This window comes from Notolabrus celidotus, chromosome 8, assembly GCF_009762535.1.
Source record: "Notolabrus celidotus isolate fNotCel1 chromosome 8, fNotCel1.pri, whole genome shotgun sequence".
NCBI lineage: Eukaryota > Metazoa > Chordata > Actinopteri > Labriformes > Labridae > Notolabrus > Notolabrus celidotus.
In genome coordinates, this window is record NC_048279.1 from 30,769,539 (window position 1) to 30,786,150 (window position 16,612).

At 38.1% G+C, this 16,612-nt stretch overlaps 1 protein-coding gene across 2 annotated transcripts in view; it reads left to right on the forward strand.

Moving 5' to 3' along the window:
* The window catches only part of ldb2a (LIM domain binding 2a), a 193,449-nt gene that overhangs the window by 111,741 nt on the left and 65,096 nt on the right, over positions 1-16,612 (forward strand). For both annotated transcript variants that reach the window (XM_034689736.1, XM_034689737.1), the window contains exon 7: positions 3,094-3,196. In XM_034689736.1, the coding sequence (XP_034545627.1) occupies positions 3,094-3,196 (103 nt within the window). The remainder of the gene's footprint in view (positions 1-3,093; positions 3,197-16,612) is intronic.

The following is a 16,612-nucleotide window of genomic DNA, read 5'->3' on the forward strand; positions in this document are numbered from 1 at the left end:
GGTCTCTTGAGGGGATTTGTTGATACTCTGAAAAATAGGACAATGCCAGCCTCATCCTCTCATGCTAAATACAGCAGCTGTTTGTCACAAGAGTTATGTTGATATCTACATTTTGTTACTCTTATTTTGTGTTGTATTAAAACTAGATCAGGGGAGTATAGAAGCAATCAAAACCACAACGCTGCAGAAACTGCACAGCACAATCACAGAGAGGTGTTGTGTATGTGCGTTTGTTTAACTTGACCGTCAATCTGGGAGTTCCTGCCCCTTCAAGGTCCTGGATTATGAGTTGAACTCAATCTGACTGCTGATTGGCACCAGAGTCTGTCTGTTTCGGTGTGTTTTGTCCTGGTGTGTCACTCTTGTCTCTGCCCGTCTCTCTGAAGTCGATGTATTCATATCAAACAGACCCCACACACATGCTGGCTTTTCACACCTGCTGATTTTCACAATATGACAGTCAGTCAGCAGCACACACACAGACAGACACAACAGCTCATGGACATTATTCCCAGTGGACATCTGGTCAGCGCCACACGCGCGGAGAACACTCTGGCATGCATTCACAAATCCATTTGTTGTACTGCAAGGCTGGGTGATGTATTTTAAGACCTCTTCTCTCATTTAATAATTACACTGATTGACCTGATTGAAGCGTTGTAATTTTCAGCTGACACCTAAATGCTGTACATGATGTTTGATCCTGTTTTCAGTTTAGCTGGTTAACTTGCAACGTGGACACATTTGGCTCTGCGTTAGATTGCTACATTTTTAGAGCAATTTTGTTGGAGGAAACAAATGACACATATTTGAAACATGCTGCTGCTGTTACAAAAATATTCAAGACTCTTGAATGTGAGAATTTTGGAATTTGCCTCTTAAGTGATTCCCTTTTTTTTTTTACATGAATAGACTGAATGTTTATACTGTTAATAAAGATGCATTCATTATGAAAGTATTCACAATTTAAAGGGAGCACAGTTCATTCAAAAAAAGATGGCTTGTGTTACTTTTTCAACAGACAGAGCAAATGGAAGCCAAAAGTTGCATCCTGAAGGAAACATTGGACATAAAACATAAAATATGGATGACAATGGGAACATCTATTTAAAGAATCTTTAGGCTTCAATAGTTTTGGAATAGTTCCAGTGGATCTCTTTTGCTGACAGTAGAGAAACGAGCCAGGTCAAAGTAGTTCCATTAAAAGTGCTTTTGTCTGCCAATGACAGTTTTAGATTGTGTTTTGGTGCCTGACAAGCTGGGCTTTCTGTACTCCCAACACAACAAGCTTTCGCTTCAACCCTGACCCATGTTTCCCCCCCAGTCATTCAACAACTCACTTCTTGCGAGATTTCAGAGCGAGACTTCATGCCGTAAACAAAAAGCTCCTGTCTGTACACGTGAGGGTCATTCTCCACACTGCTTTTAGACAATAAAAACAGGGATCTAGTACACAGAGTCCGAAGTATGTTGTACATCTGAGTCATTTAGACCCTAAGATACTTAAAAAAAAAAGGGTCCAGGTTTCTGATACCAGGAAAACATCTAAACAATCAATCTTCACTTTTGGGCAAATCTCCAGAAATGCATCATGAATGTTAAGACCGCATCACTGAGACTCCATCTCTTCCTCTTTGTATCAGATTTAATGTCTCTAAAAAAAAAAGCTTGACCTGCGGGGCTCTCCGGTCGCTGCTTATTTGGCTTGACACTGCTCAATGGTGACAATGCTAATTGTCAACATCTGGAAAGTGCTTGCCATCCCTCAGCCCTGCTCAATGAAAGTCAGTGATCTGTCATAACCTGTCGCAGGAAATTAGCATCAGTCAGTCATCAAGGAATAGAGGCAGGAGGGCAGGGGGGTGAGGGGGGTGAGGGGACGGGGAGAGGGACTGTCCTGCCAATGTTGTGGGTTTTTTTGTGAGGAGGGGGAGAGAGGAAGCTGCTGTTGGAGGAGTCATATCAGGACAAAGAGATTCACAGAGATGGATTTCTCTCAAAGGAGATTGCATGAGAAGTTGCTGCTGTTGCTTATTACTGCTAGCACTACATACTTCCACTTTTTATACCATTTCCTTATATACCACTACATTTACAACTTCATCTATCCTTCTATTGTTGATATTTCTTCTATGACTGCTTCTCTTTTGATACTACTACTTTAAGGCCACTTCTGTTTGAAGTTGAGGTACATTTTTTTGAGTATCTATAAAATCATTCAAATGCAATTTCTTTACCATCATAAAATATGATTATGAAATTGTCACAATGAACTTTAAAGGTACAAGTTAAAGGTTTCCTCTCCTGTTTTAAAAAGTCAATGCAGCAGTGAATTAGAAAGGTGTTGGACCTCAGCTTATAATTCAGACTTGTAGAAGCCGCAGGCAGGGCTCTCCTGAAGTCCAGGCTTAAGGGAAGTGAAGGCTGCAACCAGGTACGGGCTTTACATCGACCTGCACTGGGGGCTTAGACCAGCATCCAGGGGATTGGGATCACAGTTTGAAACCTGACTTATAGACTTGTGTTTTTAAACTGTTTTTTTATTTCTTTTTGTAGCTGTTAGCCCTTTGTCCTTATCCCTCCTTTCTTATGGTAATGTCTTTTGAGGGCTCTATAACTTGTTTCACAACTCTAATGTATTTGACTGTTTTATGGTTCATACTTGATTGTTGGCAACCTCTCTGAACTGAATGTGAAAGCAGTGATTTGAATAAAGTTCATAAAATTTATTTTAATGAAAGGGCAAAAAGGAAAACAATCTCCAATAAATGGAAAACTTGCCCCTCACTGCCGACTTCATATACATATGAAAAATATGCTCTTTTTTATCTTGTCACGTAGAGATGCCGGCAATGGTCACAATATCTTTGTCTTACCAGAATGAATCAATATTGAATTTATGTAAACAAATGCAACAGCACAAGAGTAGAAACCTGGCTTATGAAGTAACAGAAGAAAATGGAGAGTTTCATTCCAAGCTGAAATAACCCACAGTGTTTTAAAGGACAAAGGGATACCTGCAGTGGCGTGTTTGACATACTGCAGATTATTTTCTGTGTAAACACTATTGATAGATTTCTTTTCTTTTAATAGGAAAGTGACAGTTTGTGGTGGGACGCCTTTGCGACAGAGTTTTTTGAGGAGGACGCCACTCTCACACTCTCCTTCTGCCTGGAAGATGGACCAAAGAGATACAGTAAGTCCGATTAGAAGTCATGTTTGAAACACAACACCACCACAGAAACATCATCCATGCAATGAAAGCACGTGTAACCCAAAGTAATTTAATTATTTTTGCAGAATATTCTATTGATTTCTTTTAAAGCTGTTATTTTTAAGGAGAATTTGAGTGGAATGCATTAACAAAGAGGTTTTTGTTGTTGTATTTCAAGCAAGAAATACTACTAAGCACATTCTCTGAAGGTGTATTCATTTATAAAGTTTCTATAGTGTTTATCTCTAACTTTTTTTACATTCTGCTGCCCTTCCACACACCATTCATTCTAGTGTCCAAAGTTGTCCTCTGTTCTTCACAACAGACACCATTTTTCCCTTACAAAATCCTTAAACCTGCATTGCACTAGTGTCCCTGAAAAATCCTTCACAGTCAGTTACCTCAATCTGTGTTGTTGAGTCATTCTTAAATGGAGTTTGTGTATCTTTGAAAAAGACATGATTTGGTATTTCCACTTTGCTACAACCTGCTGTTTCTACTTCCAGTTAAGTTATCGATTTCTGACATTTCCCAAAATACTCTTAAACACCTCCTAGAAAAGAAAATGTGTTAACCTGAAAAGATAAAAAATCAGTACCCATGAGTCAAACATTTCTGCATTGTGCTTCGCTGTCTGAGGAAAAATTGGTATCTTCCAACAATAGTCATCTCTTTTTACAAGATGACTTAACAATAGTGCAACACCACACATAGAGCTGTTAAGGTCTTTCTAAAGATTGCATTATAGGCTCCTATTGTAGACCAAGCTTTTCCAGTACAGTTATAGATGTAAACAGTGTCAGAAATGCTCTGATTATTGTTTATATCTGTATATAGACGCTTGACAAAATGTCTTAGCTTGTATGAAATCACAATAGTTGTGCTTCATTGTATTGCTATCGTGGCACTTCTCTCCTAGAGCAGTGTGAGGAACCTGATCCTATATGTGTACTGTAAAGGTTTTACCTGCAATAGAGATGAGAAGCTGGATTTGTCATGCCATGCTTCCAGATTGAAAGTCTTCATTTTCTACAGTGTGAGGGGGGGGGGGTTGCAGTCTGAACACTCATGCTCGGATGGGCAAGAATCTCTTGTTGTTGAATCATGAGGAAAAAAAGAAGAGTGTGAGAACATCCGGCCCTTTGGTAAAAGGTCTGATGCATACTTATAAAAGTAAGGACTGAAGTTAGCTACATAAACTCCCTCCAAGTATCTCAGTGAGTGACATAGTAGGCTTCAAGCTTAGATTCAAACATTGAGCTTAACATTTGCTCTTGACGGGAACACAAATACATTTTGCTGTTCAAATAAGTAAGATTTCAATATCCTGGTTATTTCCAAGCAGCAACCTCCGACCGAGAGAATTGAAGCCAATGTGGAAGTGTTAAAAACTGCAGTTTCTCAAGTGTTCGCTTGAGGCAGGCTCCAGAAGAACTGGAAACCACATACACATTTTTACATAACACGGCAACTTTTTTACATAAGGCGGCAATTTTGAAGATTACAAGTTTTCCATTATGAGAGGCACAGCTGACTTGATTTACAGGCGGGAACACTGTAGCTGTTGGTGAGGAGGCTCAAAGCCTGCATCTTTACCTCACACTAGCTCAACAGCAGTTAGTTAGCATTTCCAATATGGCTCCCGCCGATGATTGGCTTCAAAACAGCGCGTCAGAAACAAATGGGTGACGTCACGAATAATATGTCCATTAATTATACAGTCTATGGTTATTTTAGATGAATCTGGCAAATGGACTAAAACTAGACTAAGCGTAAGAGGTGATGGCAGCTATATTTTTAACTCTGTATAGAGCCAGTCCAGCTGTTTCAGTCTTTACATTCAACCAGGCTAACTGTGTTTACTCTCTTGCTCAATGATTAACACACAGCCATGAGTGATATCTATTGTCACATTAATTTTAGCTTGAGTTTTAGAAGATCTGTCATAGTTTCCGTCTTTTGTTGCATTTAAAACAGGTTGCAGAGTCCTGAGTTTCAAGAAATGTTCCCTTAACTTGATTCTATATGTATGAGATCTCCAGTCAGAGACGCCAGGACTGCAGCTACAGTGTGTGCTCCTCAGCAGAAAATGACAGAGCAGAAGCCGTTATCGAGTTTGTGGTATTGTCCCTTTCATCTCATCTGCATAGGTTCATGTTTTGATATCTGAAACATATTGAATATCACAGAGACATAGATAAGAACATGGTGCTCTGAAATGAGCAGATGTGTGCGGAGCTAGCCGTGTTTGTGTGTGTTTGTGTGTGTGATTCAGCTCAGTCATGGAGGAGAAATAAAGAGACAGAAGAGAGAGACAGGAGAGAGAGAGAGAGAGGGAGAGAGAGAGAGAGAGAGAGAGGGAGGGAGTGGAGGATTGTTGTGAGCTGGGCCCTGGTTTGCTTTTCAAATGTAAAAATAAAAATCCCCAGTGGTGAAGAGACGGTAACCCTGTTCCCTCGGGAACGGGCGGCTTAACACCATGGCGATGATGACTCACCGTCAGTCGCAAGCGTTCCTCGATTCACATTCAGGTGTGCTAAGTTGCACACAGACACACATGAACACACACACACACACACACACACACACACACACACACACACACACACACACACACACACATCATCATCCAGGAAAAAAAAATCCCACTCACCACTCATGTACCTACAGCTGAATATTTGCTACATAAGAAAAATCTAAGAATGACACCCCCTAAAATTGAAAGTGTTGTCTCGACTTTCTTTGTTTTTGCATCGTTATAAATTTAAAACAACAGTTTAAAACATCCAGTTATTGATAGTCATTGGGCTATTTCCCACTCAGCTCAGTGCCCAGTAAGTTCATTCAGTTTAGCTTCCCTATATCTTACAGTAATTCTGCAGGTAAGCCTGTCTGCACCTTCAAGGTTATTGAAGTCTTATAGAAAGTAAGCAGTTAACTTCCTAAACTTCTCTGGATTATAACGACATAGCAGAGGCAGAGAGTCTTTCTAAGTGCTCTGCAGATCTTACTTTATTATGCTAAGACCGTAGCTGCCAACCAGCTGGCGTCATTTCAAAAGTGAGAGAATAAACAAAAGTCTTATATGTTAAATTGTGGTTCAAAACTAGTTGGGTTTACTTTAATGTGCAGTGTACCCTATATTAAATTAAGTAGCCTAATACAAACACAAGACACTATTTTTAGATGGCAAACAGCCTTCTTATCTAATGTTAAATGTTAAAAAGAAGTGCATATGGCTACAACTCAAGATTATTTTTTGTATTGATTATTCTGACATTCAATAAAATTAATCCATGCCACAAAAATGAAAACTGAAGTGTTAACCTATTTCTTCTTTATTTCTTTCTTTATTTCTTTCTTTCTTTCTTTCTTTATTTATTTATTTATTTATTTATGTATTTATTTATCTTTCTATTTATCTATTTGTTTATTTATTCATTTATTTATTTATCTATCTATTTATCTATTTGTTTATTTATTTATTTATTTATCTATGTATCTATTTATTTATTTATTTATTTATCTATCTATTTGTTTTTTTATTTATTTATTTATTTATCTATCTATTTATCTATTTGTTGATTTATTTATTTATTTATTTATTTATTTATTCATTTATTTATTTATTTATTTATTGTCTAAGTCCAACTTCCCAAAGCCAAAGGTCATTTAATCACATTGATTTTTTTGTTTGGTAAGTCCAGAAAACCCTGAAATTATTATTTACTTCTATTGATGAGTAAGAAAACCAAGAAAGAGTGTTTATTTGTCACTTAAATACATTTCCATGCCGTGTGACGTCATTTGGAGAGTAGATCAAAATGCATCTTTTGCAACTTATTCACATCTTCATGAACGTATGACAATCTAGATACAAAAACAGAAAGCTAAAACTTGTAGTTTTAAATTGAATTCAGTGCAGCATATGTGCAAGACTGTATATGAAACAACTTTCCTGTAATGATTATTTTTTCAATACTGAGGCTGAGGAGGTGTGAGATGAAAAACAAGCCACAAAGAAGAATAATGTATATATATACCTATATGTTGCTCAGCATGTTCCATAGAGGGAGTAAGTCTCAGAACTGTATTTAAATTATTATATTTTAGTGGGAAAAAAGCAACGCAGTATCAACCCTTTAGTGTCTGAAGCTTTTTTCCTCCCCTTATCTTTTACCCAGAATCCTTCTTGTGGCTCGGGAATATCAGTCCTGTTTGTTATCAGGGCGCTTTGGACTCCCGCCTCCTTTATTTTTGATTTCACTGCTTACAGTCCGATACTTAAGGCTCACTCTGCTGCTGGCCTCATTGTAAGTCACTCTGAACAAGACCACCAGCTAACTGCTGAACATATGAAATGTAAATGTGACTGTAAGTGGCCTTACTCTGAAATAACCTTTGCTTGCTGCCGTGTAAAAATGCACAAATATATGTAGTTACCAGCATGCAGGTCAAGGCTGACCAATGGAGATATGAGGGCGTAGGAGGTGGAGAGTGGTTACTGGTGGTTCAAAGGGCTGTCTGTAAACATTGGATGAGTTACAACAAATCTGTAGGTTTTAGCATCTTTCAGTAGAACAAACTCTCTTCAGAATTCTAATAAGATGATAAAATGTTTGCTTAATTAATTTTTTGTATGCATGTCTGGTCTCTGGGACTTTTGGAACTTAGGTTATATGTAAAAAGATTTTTGCATATAAGTATGGCTGCAAAACGTGCTCCACAACTTCACATAACATTTGTCTTGGTGGTTTTCTACACTAATAATAAGCGTATGTAAAGGGTCGCTTTTTATATTCAATTGCCAATGCACTGCTACAGTAAAGCACATACTTATAGTTATATCCGAGGTCATGTTTGTTAAAATCTGCATTTGATTTTCCACTTAATCAACATTTTTGTTTACATCATTCCAGTCAGACACTGTATAACCTATAGAGGTATAAGTGGAAAGAGTATTTCTTCTTGAATTATATGTTTCCAGTCAAACAGCAGCTTATATGATGATTACCAGTGAACAAATCATTTCACTCCAGTCTGACGTGCTCTAATTTCATAATGTTCAGCAGAGGAAAAATTAGAAAAGCCAATTTACCTAATCTGTTTTTCTCATTGCATGGCCCTGTGTAAAGGTGTTTTGTAACCTGTCTCCAGCTGGTGTTTATTATGGCTTCTCTGAGGAAATAGATCATATTGGAAATGCCTGTGTGTTAATTGTTGGAGGACTAATGGTAATGCATTTATGCCTTCCATGAGCCCACTCTGCCTCTGTAGCTGTTTTTCTTTCCTCCAATTTCTTAGTTTCAAATCAGTTCTGGCCATTAACTCCAGCTGATTAATTATGTGAGAGACACAAAAAGATTTGTCTACATTGTGAATTACATATAGATTAGTTAGTGTAGCCACTTGTCAAACACAACTGTGACACATTCCTTACCTCCTGGGGAAAATGTAATGGGTTTAAAAAAGTTTGAGACTGTGTCACAGTGATTTATTGTTTTTATAAAGGTGTTTAAACAAGACCGCAGATCGAGTTAGAAAGGCATGAGCAGCAGTTTAAATTTAGCATCATGGACATCCTGCAAAAGTGTTAACCCAATTATCTATTATTGTTTTTATTTATTTATTTTAAGTTTTTTTGGGGCTTTATTGCCTTTATGATAGGACAGCTGAATAGAGACAGGAAATGTGAGGAGTAGAGAGCGGGGGAAGACATGCAGCAAATGGTCGACCGGCTGAGAGTCGATCCAGTGGCCTGGAGGACTATAACCTCTGTTTGTGGGGCGCTTAGACCACTAGGCCACCAGCGCCCCAGTTCTGGTTATTTTTAAACCAAAACACATTGATGGCTGCATCTTTGGTTCAGTATATGTTTTGTTTGCACTTCCTCCAAGACTGGCTGGACTCCCTCTCTGCAGTATATTTTCCTACAGTACTGATATTGCAAAAAACGCCTGTCGCCCCCAAACCTAATATTCTTGCTTGAACCTTGATAAATCAGAAAGGACACTTCAGACTGTGTCTCGTTTAATATTGAGACAATGAGTAGATTAAACAACAGGAAATTATTCAGTGATTTGAGCAATGATTAACTGATCAACTCGGTTATTTAAAATACCACCATTAACGGATTTTTTGAGAAATTTGCTGCTTTTATTTCATAGAATCACACAAACTGAATATTGTTAGTTTTCAGACTGAGGGTTGATTAGATGAGCAAATTCCAGCTTTCAAATTTGTAATATGACATTTTGAAAAATCTACAAATCAGCCTGAGTGTGATATTCAGGATTTGCAGCTCATCTCAGTTGTTTTCTGGTGCCATACATTGGTTAGACATATGCACAGTAGCAGTGCCTCTTTGTATTCACTGCTTCTCAGTATAATTTCTTATTACTTTAGTGGGCAATATTACCAGAAAACAACCGGTGATTAGAGCATTTGGTTAATCAAAACAGAATCATCAGGTAAAACATAATTAGTTGCTACCCTAATCTCAAATGCAAGGCTTTTTCATTTGCAGCCGCGGCCAGTAATTCCTGAGTAATTTTGTTTTACCAGCCGACTCTACTAACATGCAAACCCTTCAAATGGCAGGGCTGAGATTTGACAGTCTCAAGAGTCAGAGTGTGGTGCTGCTGTCTGAATAATTTCCAATGCTGTGTCATTAATAAAAAGCAAACTTCACCAGATCGACTGTTGTGTCTAATTGTAATCTACATGTATCAGTAACAATAACCATGACAGAAGAAAACATAAGCAGCTTATCCACACAGATTGCATTGCGTCTTGCTTCGTCTTGTTCTTGCAAAGATCTGAGCAGCATTAAATGTGAGCAGTGAGAATTTGTAGTCTCCAATATGTCATAAGATTTAATAGCGTCTTTGGAAGTAAACTTATTAAAATCTTGTATTGTTATGACACTACATTGCTTTGATAAGAGTTTATATTTTTAATGTGTGCTTCATCTTCGGAGGGAGAGGGCTTTGTTGCCTATGTTTGTTACCCTGCAAGAGTGTAAAAGAAAAAAAAATCCATCGTTGCAGGCCAATTATTGTTTTCTGCACCGGATATTCAGGAACTCTGTCTAATTATACCCCCAATTGCCGTGGCCTTAACATTCGCCCCAGAACCTTGTCTGGCTCTGCAATCTTTGAGGCATCTGATGAAAGCTGCTCTCCATGATGCAATCAAAGAGCAAGTCTCATTTTAGAAGTAGTTCAAACAAGAGAGGGAAAACTCTGCATGTTTAGTGGGCTGATTCAGGGCAAACTGTGAAAGTGATTCACAACACATCTACGATTCATCTAGTTATTCTTGCATTGCAGCACGCAATAATTGCAGCAATAAAATGACCGCAGCTAATAATCTTTAAGCAAGCATGAGGACATAATGAGGTGGATGAAAACACAGTGAAACAGCTTTAGTGATAGTGAAGAGATGAACCAAACAACCTCTGCCATGAAGTAAGCCTAACAAGGATTCTGAGCTTCACCATGAATTAAAACTTCTAGTTTTTAATCAATAAACACATTATAATCACTCAGGAATGTGAAGATGTTCATAGTGTTTCCTTGGACAGTCTCGTAAATATCGATGTCATAACAATAATCATTTTCGGTGTGTTTGTAGCTGAAAGTGTCCACCTCTCATATACATTAAAGCATTAATAATCAGCTTCTCTTATGTAGTCCCTTCTATATACTTCTTCTGAAAAGCAGTAAGTTTATTGTGCATTGTGTTGATTTAATTCCATTCACGATCTGCAGACAAGAAACGTAGAAAGGAAGATGACTCAAAACAATCATTCTATGTTAGATATCAAGGTTGCTATCACATGGCATCAACTGCATGGGTACTGAAGGCGGGTCGTACTTTAGTACAGGACTCATAAGTAACTGAATACCCAACGCTTCAGCTCCACATTGTCCTATAATGTCAGGATTTCCAATCGATGGTGCAAGAATGTGAGTTTATTCTGAAGAGGGTGAGCTAATAGACTGACTGACTGTGCACACTACTGCAACCACTGTCCTCAGCTTCACAAGATGATCCATGTTACTCCTTTTAGTGCAGGCAGCTGGCCGTCCTTCTAGTATCACTTTACATTATTTTAGCCTACATGTAGATTAATCATGGCTTAGTAATCACGACTTGTGTCTCATACAATTACAACTTTAGTCTCCTAAGATTACGACTGTATTCCCCAAAGATGTATGATTTTTTTTCTCACAATCTCAAATCTTTTTTTTTCATTAGTTGGTTAACGAAATGTGAAGTGTAAATAAAGATCTTGCAAGTGTTAATTATTACCATTGGTTAACCCCTAGCAAGTGGGTTATGTAGTAAGTAAACAATCAGTAACTAACCCTCCCTCTGATCAGCAAGAGTTTCCTCATCTCCACATAATAAACATCAGGATCCCGGGTTCAGATTTAGCCCTGGTTTGATTCCAGCCCAAGGCTCCTTTCCCGCATGTCATTCCCCCACTCTCTCCCAGTTTCCTACGCTATCCACTTTCCTCTCCTCTAGAAATAAAGGTGTAAAAGCCCCAAAATTGAACTTAAAACAAAAAAAAATATCAGGATCACTAAGCCATCCAGAAGTGATGTAATGGTAAGCTGTTGTGCCTAACCCTAACCCTGTTGAATGTCAAGAGGGGCTCCCCAGAGGGACTGTGGACATGGTAGATATAAATACCAGCAAATACCACAAAACATTTAGCAAGAATCCGTGGCTCAGTAATGAGCCAAACCTAGACATCTTATTTACTGAAGTAGCTTTGCTTTTTGTCAGAAGAAAAATGGGCAATTTTCAACTGCCTAGGGATTTTCCACTGGAGCTTGTTGGTGGCGCATCGGTCCTTAAGGTGGCGGCCTCAACAAAACAATCACGTGATTGATACCCATGAATATTAAACATCACTTAAAACATAAAAAATACACAAAAGAAAACAGTATTAAAGTTAGTTCTCCTTTCCATCCCACTCCTCCAGGCGTCTTATCGTTATTAATAACCAGTGTGTGCTTTTGGATGTGATTTGTTATGTAAATATCCTGACTGATTTAAGACCGCTTCATATTTTAATCATGTTACCAGCCTTTTAGTGTCAGACACATAACGCTTTGGCCTCACACATAATCTGGAGATGTTTACAGACAGAATGAATACAGTATTTGTGTAAAGGAACCTGAATGGAGGTCTGAGATGGAAGGATAAGTCTAGTGCTGTGATCTGACTCCTTTCTGTTGAATAAAAGATTGACAGTAGAGGGCTGGGACAGGCTTGTTGTAGGGGGGCTGTATTATTGAATCGGGTGGTGGAATGAAGAGAAGCAGAGGTGGAGTCCCAAATGAAGGTGTGGGAGTGGTGCAGTGTACGATCCGCTTCTCTGTTTGTGTGTGTGTGTGTGTGTGTGTGTGTTATATCTTTGCCTCCGTATCTGTATCTTTTTGTGAGTGTGTTTTCTCTGTTTGAGCGGTGGCCAATGTTTGTGTGTGAATGTGTAAGTGATTGTGTGTGTGTGTGTGTGTGTTTGTGTGTGTGTGTGTGTGTGCTGGTAGAGTTAAAGGGGGATCGCAATGCTTCTGTGAAGGGGGTGTTTTGAAAGGAGGAGGGGTGTGGAGGGGGGGGACGGTGTGCGAAGCTGCTTTACAGAGAGATGGATAGGATGGATTGAAGGTGTAGAGCAGTGATTGGCAGGCGGGATGATGCGGCCCTGGCTCAGCTGCAGCACTGAGATGTAGGCTGCTGCTGATTGACAGTCGAGCCGAGCCTGGGAACAACTGCACTGGATGGGCTGTAAAGAGAAACAGAGAAAAGGAGAGGAGGAAGAGAAAATATAAAATATGTAGCCATAACATCAACGTATAGTCTGTTCCTGGATAGTTCCACACTGCCATCTATTGTAGGCTGAGCTTGTGCTATTTTCATTTTATTTCTGACAGTTGCCAATGTCCTTATCAAGCTTTTATGCAGCATAAAGAGGACTAAAAAACAGTGAACCCTTCAGAGGAGCTAACAATGAGTCATAAGGAAAGCAAAGTTTAGAAAAGCTGCTCAAAATCTAAGTACCATGTAGATAAGAGAAGAAAAAAGTGTTGTGCAACAACCAAAACACATCTGATAGAGAGAATTTATTCTCTACATTAGCTGAGCTCAAGGCTGTGAATAATATTTCATTGTATGTTTTTTTTACTGTAAATTACTTTTGGCCTGTTAAATGGTAAAAACTGTAAAAACACGTGTCCACAGCTTTACATATTTGCTTGATGAATGACAAATTACAAACGTGCAGGTCACTTTTTTCTCTGTTCCTCACGGGATAGATTTATCAATTAACTTTACAACACCTAATTGATTCATTAATAAACCTTTGACAGCACTATTTAACACCGTGATAGATTTATGTTGTTAAATTTCCAGTGTGCCCGGTACAATATCAGACCTCACTAAGGCTTATCTTGATTTCTTTAATGGAATTATGAAAATCAAAATCAAAAACTGAGCGGTGACTTCTTACTGGTGCTTTAAATACATTCATTGCTCTGTGATCGAAGTCTTGTGTCTGTTGGATATGATTGGTTTCAGAATGACAGTAAAGCTGTAAATAAAAGCTTCTGTTAGCTCACAGTACTCTCGGATTTTGATCAATCTGTTTGTCCTGCCATCAGATCTAAAATCTCTCTTTTGTTTGATCACTAGGAGGAATGGTTTCTCTTGAAATCCTGTCCGGGAAGGAAAATTAGACACGTGTTCAATCTAAAGAAGTGCCATGACATTTCTTATGTAACACCAACTACAGACAAGGTCAACTTAAAATGAGCCTTAAAACACACTTTACAGAAAATAAGCTTTGATTTAAGACACTGAGGAATACAATTAGATGGTGTCCTGTTTAACTGATCATTTATGTAGTTTCACATAGGACCCAATATCAACAAGAGGTATAGAAGTCCTGCCATCTGAGCCACAGTGTTACAGATTATGCTTATAGATAGATAGACAGACAGATAGATAGACAGATAGATAGATAGATAGATAGATAGATAGATAGATAGATAGATAGATAGATAGATAGATAGATAGATAGATAGATAGATAGATAGATAGATAGATAGATAGATAGATAGATAGATAAATGGATGGACAGATGGATAGACAGATAGACAGATAGACAGATAGATAAATGGATGGACAGATGGATAGACAGATGGACAGATAGATAGATAGATAGATAGATAGATAGATAGATAGATAGATAGATAGATAGATAGATAGATAGATAGATAGATAGATAGATAGACAGACAGACATATAGATAGATAGATAAATGGATGGACAGACAGACAGATAGATAGATAGATAGATAGATAGATAGATAGATAGATAGATAGATAGACAGACAGACAGACAGACAGACAGACAGACAGACAGACAGACAGACAGACAGATAGATAGATAGATAGATAGATAGATAGATAGATAGATAGATAGATAGATAGATAGATAGATAGATAGATAGATGGATAGATGGACAGATGGACAGACAGACAGATTGATAGATAGATAGATAGATAGATAGATAAAAAGATAGATAGACAGACAGACAGACAGACAGACAGACAGACAGACAGACAGACAGACAGATAGATAGATAGATAGATAGATAGATAGATAGATAGATAGATAGATAGATAGATAGATAGGGCTGATTAATGGTATTTTGAAATCATCTGAATCAGCCAATAGCTCATGAGGTTGATTAAAGAAATTAACAAATAACAACACTGCAGGCAGCCTTGTCAGTAAATCTAAATCAGAAGAATGCAGTCCAATATTGCTTCTGGTATAAACATCAGTCATGCTCTGAAAGCTAAAGCATTACCCTATGTATATTCCTATTTTATGAATAAATTAAAAATCTATCTGCAACATGTTACTGGCTAAGATAACCGTGCATGTTAGATTGTAATGAATGTTTTCATTAAATTGTTGTATTTTAGCAAATGCAAAAAAGCTATTACAACTTGGTATCTGCATTATAAATCTGCCCATCTGCTCACTAACTTTCGGCATCAGAGTCAGAATCAGTCGTTAAAAGCTGGTATCAGTCGACCACGAGTTCAAAGACCATGAAACAACTGTGCTGAGATTTCCAAGACAACCTGGCATATATAGAGAGGGAACCAAACTGAAATGCAATCATCCAAGGCCATTCATGACATTAAAGGTGACTGACATTTCACTTTTGCGCTTGCATAAACTTTGTCTAGCTTAGATTATTTAAGAGGATATTTCAAGAAAAATAAAACCAGATTAGAAAACTGTCCATATTTTAAAATTGTACTAAACTTATAAAAAGAGTGTTCACATTACTCAGAGATTTTTAGACCTTCACAATATAAAACACCTTCACACCTTCACACCTTCACACCTTCAACACCTTCACAAGTACAAAACTTCAGCACATAATGAGTACGTTAAAAAAAAGGAATTTCCTTGAACTTAATAGAAGTCAGAGAGATGTGTTCAAACTAGTCAGCTTTTCTCTTTAGGGATAGGATTAGCAATCTTAAAAACCACCTGCTCACATGTATAATTGTACAATCCTGCACCCAAAAGAATCTGTGTTTAGTCGGCCATATCAAATCCCTGTCCTGTAGCAGCCCAGTTAACATGACTGCTGTTTGTTTGCATTTCCAAATTGGCAACTGAAACGTTGCATGTTCAGTTGAAGTACAAATACAGTGTTTAATAATTAGGAGATCTTTTCAGTGAAGCAGATTTTGTGTTCTTTTGTTGTAGACTTCTGTTCTGTGGCTACAAAGACCTCAAGTTATGCCAGTAGTTTGTTCAGCCAGTGCCAGAACAGCATAGTTTAACTCTTACAAGTTTTGTTTGTTTGTTTGTTTGTTTGTTTTTCACCCTGCCAAAAGCCTGTCAATGTTGCCTCTGTAACTAACCTCCTCTCCTCTTGTGTGTACGGTTTGTACAGCCAATCAGATCTGGTAGCAGCAGTCTGAGTTAGAGTTGTGTACAGCGAACGTGGGGATGGCTGCTTCACGTTATCAATCAAAAAGTAGAAAATGATGGTTATTTCATCACAGGAGCTTTAGAATCCCAGGGTTGGAAATGATTAATCAATGTTTACTGTGTCCTGGCAGTTTCTGAGTGAGGCAGATCAAGCTGGGTCATTCTATAGATACCAACAATTATCGGAGGCAGTCGCTCGATTCTCATAACAAGGGGCAGTGGCATCTTGTCTGTCTGTTGCTGAAAGCCCCCTTTGACTTCCCCCCATTTATGTTTTGGCAAGGCAGAAGAAAGGAGACATGGTCCTGTTGTCTGACTCTCCTCCTGTGTGTGTGCTCTCTTTTTCACTGTCACAAACAT